The sequence below is a fragment of the Poecilia latipinna genome, unplaced genomic scaffold (genome assembly GCF_001443285.1).
Source record: "Poecilia latipinna isolate Pla-1442-1.1 unplaced genomic scaffold, P_latipinna-1.0 Scaffold3391, whole genome shotgun sequence".
Taxonomy (NCBI): Eukaryota; Metazoa; Chordata; class Actinopteri; order Cyprinodontiformes; family Poeciliidae; genus Poecilia; species Poecilia latipinna.
In genome coordinates this window covers 39060-46912 of record NW_015116007.1, presented here as the reverse complement: position 1 = coordinate 46912, position 7853 = coordinate 39060, and the positions used below count along the sequence as shown (strand labels likewise).

Below are 7853 nucleotides of genomic sequence, written 5' to 3'. Positions count from 1 at the left end.
TCCAGTTAATGTTCCAGGTGAGAGGCGGGGTCACCCTGCCAGGTCGGCAGTCTGTCACCGGGCCACACAGAGACACACAGGACAAACAACCATGCACACAGAATGTAGAGAGACTAATTTTGGACTATGGGAAGCCAGAGTACCAGGAGAGAACCCACCATGCACAGGGAGAACATGCAAGTTCCATGCAGAAAGACCCCAGGCCAGGAATCGAACCCAGAACCTTCTTGCTGCAAGGCTCTACCAACTGCACCACTGAGCAGCCTGTCTTTAAGATTAAATTCCAATATTTGTTTGTGGTTGAAATGTGACAAAATATGGAAAAGTTCATGAATACTTTTGCAAGCCACCTGTAAAACTCAATGACTTTTTTTTATTTGTTTAAATTTTATATGTAGTTGACTCAGACCGATGGAAATTATGGAGTGACACAGATCTTCTTTAACTAGATGTAAGGGATACTGGAATTGCTTTTATCAACTTCTTGTAAATCTTTAATTAAATTTCAAGTAAAATTATTAAAATTCATGAAATGTTTAATAGATCCAGTAAGAGCTGTGAAACAACCCTTTACTGAAGTAACGAACCGGAAGTCTCAGCCTTTTCTTGTGCTTCACTCAGAACCCAAAGAGCCACAACACCACCTTCAGCCCGCTCCTCCTCCCGGCAGGGGGCGCTATAGCAGCGCTGCTTCCAGCAGATCTCCTGCTAACAATGGCAGCCTCCTCGGAATTGCAGCTGGACCAGCTCCCCTCGGACCCGCTGCTCCACGTCCTGTCCTACCTGAGCTTCAGAGACCTGGTCCAGTAGGTATCAGCACCAAGCAGACTGGAAGCGATAAGCGGACGTTGTTTCCTAGCTACAGCATGCTAGCGGCTAACAGCGGCTAGTTAACACTCCAACTAGCTGCTGTTTTTGTTTTGATTTCTACAAAAATATGATTCATAAAATTACTGTCAGCTGGTCATAGCTTCTGGATATAGATTGAAAACTAAAATCAAAACGTTCATGTCCGGCTGAGGCGATATAACAGCTTTAAAAGTAAAGATAAAGATCTTGTTTACTGTTAGCTTCCTGCTAACAGCTGTAGCTTGTGTATTTCAGAGAAAGTGATGAATAAAACACTCCTGGGATGATGCAGGCTGCTGAACAGAATGTCAGAGAATATGTAAAGTAAACAAGAAATACACAATTCAACCCTAACTCTTCTAACAGTACATCAGCACACAAACCTTCACTAACAGGAAGTAAACAAACCACCACCTGTACATGGTCAGAAACAAACCAGTTTTTTCAGCCTCATTTATCCTGTTTTATGCAACATTTTTTGTTGTTAAAAGCTAAAAAGCAGTAGAAGTCCAACTAGCTCTTTCTGTTAAGGTAGGGGTTTTCTACCTCCATGTAATAACAATATGAAATTTATTCTGGTGAAGTTGTGGTTTTATTTGTTTACTGTAAAATGCTCATGTGTTAGTCGGTTTGGTCTAGTCAAAGTATAATTTGTATGTGTCTGTTTTTATGCATTTTTCTTTTTAAACTCTCTACATTTATGTTATTAAAGTACATGTTTGAACTGTTTATATGTTAATTATTTAAATGTTGTTCTAGATGGTAAATAATTTAGCATTTCGGAATCATTTAATTGTTTTTAAATCAGATTAATATTATTCTTATTAGAAAGGCTGAGTTTTTCAATTTACTGCTAAAGGTTTTCAAAAACTCAACATTTACTCTCCTTATGTTGGACTTTTATCTGATTTTTCAGGAAAACACATATCTATAATAACTTTCTGCTTAATGTAGTGGAATTTAACTACAGACTCATAACATTTTATATTTACCATGATGAAACTGTTAATATTAGTAATAAGTGAGGATCTTTAGGTTGTGTTTTCCAGACTTGGATAACTCCGCCCTCTTTTGTTGTTGCAGCTGCAGCTACGTCAGCAAGAGGCTCAGTGATCTGTCCAAACACAACCCACTGTGGAAGCGTCACTGCTGCAAACACTGGCTGCTGACAGAGTAGGTCCACCTTCACTTCCTTCAGAGGTGTTTTCACTCAGCAGAAGTCTGAAGTGCATGTGTGTGTGTGTGTGTGTGTGTGTGTGTGTGTTTGTGTGCGTGTGTGCGCGCAGTGCGGAGCGGCTGCAGCGTGGCCTCTCCTGGTACGGCCTCTTTAAGCTCTACTTCGCCGATCTGGGTCGCTACATCCGGTACTACGCCGAGCTGAAGAACGCCTGGGAGCAGCTGAAGAGCTTCCTGCAGCAGAGATGTCCGCGCATGATCGTTTCCCTCAAAGGTAACGCGACCCACTGCTACCCACAGCATGCTCCGCCCACCGCTGTGCTGAGCGCTGTCTCTGTTGCAGACGGCGCCACGGAGGCGGAGCTTGACGACATCGAGGCGCAGATCGGCTGTAAGCTGCCAGACGATTACCGCTGCTCCTACCGGATCCACAACGGCCAGAAGCTGGTGATCCCAGGGTGGGTGTCCAACCAGAGCCCTGCCCCTCTGGTTGGCCCTCCCAGTCTAACCAGTGTGTGTGTCTCCAGGCTGATGGGCAGCATGTCCCTGTCCAACCACTACCGCTCCGAGGTGCTGCTGGACGTGGAGACGGCGGCCGGCGGCTTCCAGCACAGGAAGGGGATGCGGCGCTCGCTGCCGCTCACCTTCTGCTTCCATACCGGTCTCAGCCAGTATGTGGCGCTGGAGGACGCCGAGGGCCGACGCCAGGGAGAGAGCTTCTACCCCTGCCCTGTGCGTTCACTTCCTGTCTGCCTGTCCTTTCACAGTAAAGCGTAGAGACGATTCTGACCCGGTTTGGTTCTGTTTTCCAGGACCAAACGGCTCAGGACCCGTCGGCCATCGACATGTTCATCACAGGTCAGCTGCTTTCCGCTCAGCTGGGAGGCGTCTGGACTTTGTTTACGCTCTCTTCCTGTCTGCAGGCTCCAGCTTCCTGGACTGGTTCAGCAGCTACGTCAACAACGTCGTCACAGGAGAGTTTCCCATCATCAAAGAGCAGATCTTCAGGTGAGTCTGACCTCTGTGTGATCCATTCATCTATAAACACTTAATAAATCATTCATAACTGTTATTATGAATTAATTAAGGGTGAGAAGGAGACTATATGCTAAAACATATATTAGTAAATCCTCATTATTCAAGGTAGTCTGAAATGTTTAGTAAACAGCTCCACTTAAAATTTAGGTGAGGAGAGTTGGCTTCTCACTCTTAATTAAGGCACAATAAACAGTTATATGATTGATTTGTTTAGAGATTAATTAATGAGACTAATGAACTATTTATTAGTGTTATAAAGCAGAAGATCTCAGTAGTAGTTCTGGTAGAAAGTGGACCCGTCTCTGTGTGGTCTGCAGGTATTCTCATGAGAAGGGCTGCATCGCGACCACCGGCGACATCTCCGTCTCCGTCTCCACCTCCTTCCTGCCGGAGCTGTCCTCCGTCCACCCGCCGCACTTCTTCTTCACGTACCGCATCAGGTAGCGCCGCCGCAGCTCCGCAGACCCGGGTCTGGTTCTGATGGGGTTCTAACGGGTCAACCTGTCCGTCTGCAGGATAGAGATGTCCAGAAGCGCCTCGCCTGACGCAGCGTGTCAGCTGGACAGCCGCTACTGGAGGATCACCACCTCCGACGGAAACGTGGAGGAGGTTGCGGGTCCGGGCGTGGTCGGTAAGCCCCGCCCTCCTGCTGCGCTCTGATTGGTCCAGGTGTGGCGCTGAGTGTGTCCTGTGTGTGTGCAGGGGAGTTCCCGGTCATGACGCCTGGCAAGGTGCACGAGTACGCCAGCTGCACCACCTTCTCCACGCCGTCGGAGTTCATGGAGGGACACTACACCTTCCACAGACTAGGTGGCGCTCTGCTGCTCCTCACACACTTGCGCACACACACACACACACACACACACACACACAGAAAGTGTATTGGGTCTGATATCTCTCTGTCTTCCAGCCAATAAGGAAGAGGTTTTCCAGGTGGCCATCCCTCGCTTCCACATGGTCTGTCCTCCCTACAGAGAGCCGGAGTCTCCATCTGTAAGACACCTGTCCCCCCACCTGTCTCCACTTCCTTTAGTCTGGACCAGCTGATGCTCTTCTTCTCTGCTTTTATTTCTGTGAACAGAAAGCTTCGACCAGCCACACGGCTCCTTACAGCGACGATGAAGACGACAATGACAGCAGAGGAAGGTTTGGTGCTCTGAGAGGCATCAACATGTCCAGCCTGGACAGCTCGCGGTGTCCCAAGTTCACCTGAGCCGTCGCTGACGCTGTCGGCCGCAGAGCCATGAACTGAAACTGAATCACTTGAACTTCCAGTTGCCAAACTGCATCCGAGTAGGACGAGCTCTTTTCTTCTGTTTCAGTTTTTCTGATTGACCAGATTTAGGTTGAAGAAGAACAAACGATGCTTCAGAGCTGCGGAGGTTTTTCATCTCATCTTACAAACCAATCAAAACATTCCTCATCCTGCCAGGCAGCAGACAGGGAAGCTGACCTCTTCATTTGTTTCCTGTTGTTTAGAGAACAGGTTTAATCTGCCATCTGGTGGTTAAACCTGGGATTACAGCTTCATTTGTGTGTGTGTGTGTTTTTTTTTTTATGTTTGATTTGTTACATAAATAAGAGTAAAAAGTTTAAAACCCTCAGTAGAAGTTACATTTTCGGGTGAGAATCTGGGTCAGGACAGATTAAATTGGTGATTTTGATCTCTGTGATGATTTTGATGAGCTTTTGGATTGGAGTGTTGCTGCTGTCTGTGAATCGTTCTGCTTCTGTTTTGGGTGAATGCAGAGTTGAGTTTTTATGTTTGGGTTCAATAAAAACAGATTGTGTGAGTTTAGCTGTTTCTGTACTAATGTCTAATTTTCTTTGTGTGGGACTGTTGAAGGTTTTCTCTCTTCTACAGTTTTTCTTTAGGCGTTTTGCAGGATTTCATTTTATTCTGTTGCTTCTGTTTATTTCTTCCAGTCATCTTCAAATGCTTGTACACATTTCACCAGAAACATTCAGCTCACTGCGCTCACACAGAGTTTTTGAAGAAAATGGAGATTTTTATTTCAGTTTATTTCGTGTTAGTCATCCTCTTCCTCCTCCTCCAGCTCTTCCTCCTCCATCCTCCTCCCCAGGCTCCTGCGCCTCCTCATCCCTCTGGTCTCCTTCCTCTCCTCCGGCTCCGGCTCCTTCCTCTCCTCCTCTTCCTCCTCCTCCCCCGGTAGCTCCTCCTCCTCGCGGGCGCTGCAGCGGCTGCAGTGCCTCCTGAAGCCGCCCAGGACCTCGGAGCGGAACCAGCAGAAGGGGCAGGCGTAGCGGCCGGGCCGGTGGGCGGTGCGGGCGTGCTGCTGCAGCCGGCTGGGCAGGAAGAAGCTCTGGGGGCAGGAGCTGCAGCGGTACGGCCGCTCCACCTCATGGTGGCGCTCTACATGGGTCAGAACAAAGCCTGCAGAGAGCAAAGGGAGAGGATGAGACGACCCGGTTCTGATCCAGAGGCTGAAACATCTGGAAAAATATCCAAGCTGGCTAACCTTTCAGTTTGCTCTTCCAGTTGCAGACGAGGCAGACGAAGCGGTGGGAGACGGAGCCCACCCACCGCGCCGCCACCTCCATCTCCTCCTTCATCAGCTCCTCGCTCATCCCGGCGCCGTCCTCCTCCTCGGCCCGGCCCGTCTGCAGCTGCCGGCTCTTGGCCAGGGCGTGGCTGGCGTAGCTCTTGGGGATCTCGTGTTTGCGAACGATGTGGCTGACGGAGACGGAGCGCTGCCTGTGGCTCCAGCCGCAGATCTTACAGTGGAACAGAGCGCCGTCGAACGTCAGAACGTACTGCTTCTCTTCCTCACCGACCTTCCCCTCACGCTGCTCCTCCTCCTCACTTTTCTTCTTCCCCTCCTCCTCACTCTTCCTCTTCCCCTCCTCATTCTTCTTCCCCTCTTCCTCCTCACTCTTCCTCTTCCCCTCCTCATTCTTCTTCTTCCCCTCTTCCTCCTCACTCTTCGTCTTTCCCTCCTCTTCCTCACCCTGCTTCCTTTCAGCAGCTGCCTTCTCTCCATCTTCATCCTCACACTTCTTTTTACTTTCTGGACTGTCCTCTTCATCACTGCTCCTCTTTCTTTTCGGACCCTCCAATTTTTCTTCATCCTTCCCTCCATCCAGCTCCTCTGCGTCCTGTGCCTCCCCCCCTCTTCCTCCCTCTTCCTCCTTCTCCACTATGCAGTGCCGGGCGATGATGTGTTTGTACAGTTTGCTGAAGTCCTTGCAGGTGTGGAAACACTCAGAGCAGTGGAAGAGTCTCGCACTGCTCTGGTACATCAGTATGTTGCCAAGGCGACCCACGGCCACGTCATCCAGGCAGGTGGGGTGTGACGCCGCCAGGTGGGCCAGCTGCTGGGCGTGGCTCTTGGACAGCTGGCCGCAGTGAGGGCACCGGAGGTGGGCGGCCACCCCGCCGCCCGCCTCGCCCCGGGTGTGGATGAAGACCGACATGGTTGCTAGGAGACCCCAGTAGAGAGGTATAATGACCACAAACGTCAATATTTAAGCAGAAATGACCAACACAGTTAAATTAAAGTCATTATTAGCATCAAATTGTTAATTCATTCATAAGTAGGAGGTTTTGTTTTCAATCAGAGAGCACCTTAAAGAAGCCTCAGACCATATATGGTTCGTCCTATAAGTTAAAAGAACTAATTTAATCATTATGTAGCTGAATTACCTCCGTTATTAATGGTTTATGTTTATTTTTCCATTAAATGAATCCCGGTGATGTGACTACAGTGTAATAACGGTACAGGACCAATGGAGCTATGCTAAGCTAACATGCTAACAGCCGTTAAAACCATCCCTTTAAACGCAGTTTTTACCCACCTCTCCGCACTGCTGTCTCTGTTTGACTGCGTTGGACCAGTGAAACCAGTATAAAGGATTAATTTTCACTGGTTTGAAGACAAATGTCTGTTTTCAACCCACCGAGGGTTACCTGATGCGCTGCTGTATTTACTTCCTGCGCAGCCAATCAGAACAGAACTCAAACATCGCGTCTTCTTCTTCTATAGAGTTTATTGGCATCTTACAAGTCTTGGTGTATTACCGCCATCAACTGGACTGAGGTGTAACTACAAGTTTAATCCATTTTATCCTCTCGGTTTACTTTGTGTCATTTAAATCCTTTATAAGTGCTTTTATTATATATCTACATGTCTGGGTTCTACTTCTACATTACTACTTGAGTTTATTGCCTAATATTATTAGCTCATTACATCTTCATGTAACATTAGTCTGAGATTTTTACGTAAAACTAATTCAAATCAATAAACCAAAATATTATTTAATTTTATTCTAAAGTAAAACATTTTGAATAAAATCATTCTAATTATAATTTGAATACTTTTAACTACTTTATTGAACTTAGAGAAATGCAATAAGAGTGACCGACTTATAGCTGATAATAGATCAAATATCTTTCTATTTATTTCAGTCAAACTCAAATGAATTTAAAAAAAATGTCAAAAACATGAAACCATGTTTAATTGGAAACGACAAACATTAAAATAATAAAACCTGTTATGTGATGAACAGGAAGCAGTTTGTCTATAGGAGGATTTTAGTTTTATTTGTGTTTTTTAGTCAGATGAAAAGTTTGCAGCTGGAAACAGATTGTAAAGAATCCAACTTTGTTTGGAGTTTAGATATGATCATAAAACGAATTCATCCATTTTATTAAAGTCACAGTTTGTTTCTATTTTTGTCAACTTTGTTTGTGTCGTTTCTGTCCTTGTTTTGCACAAACTGACAGCGAGCTGTTACTAAATGGAGGCTTTTATTGTGGAGGGATGGAGGAG

At 46.7% G+C, this 7853-nt stretch overlaps 1 protein-coding gene across 1 annotated transcript; it reads left to right on the top strand.

The window, feature by feature from the left end:
• The first annotated feature begins 649 nt into the window (after positions 1-649).
• On the top strand, positions 650-4861 carry fbxo3 (F-box protein 3). Its single transcript, XM_015023705.1, has 12 exons — positions 650-806; positions 1933-2022; positions 2136-2299; positions 2369-2483; positions 2553-2757; positions 2838-2883; positions 2949-3033; positions 3381-3503; positions 3579-3694; positions 3766-3873; positions 3974-4056; positions 4145-4861. Exons 1-12 carry the CDS (start codon positions 715-717, stop codon positions 4274-4276), a joined length of 1359 nt encoding a protein of 452 aa, XP_014879191.1. The 5' UTR covers positions 650-714; the 3' UTR covers positions 4277-4861.
• The last annotated feature ends 2992 nt before the right edge of the window (positions 4862-7853 follow it).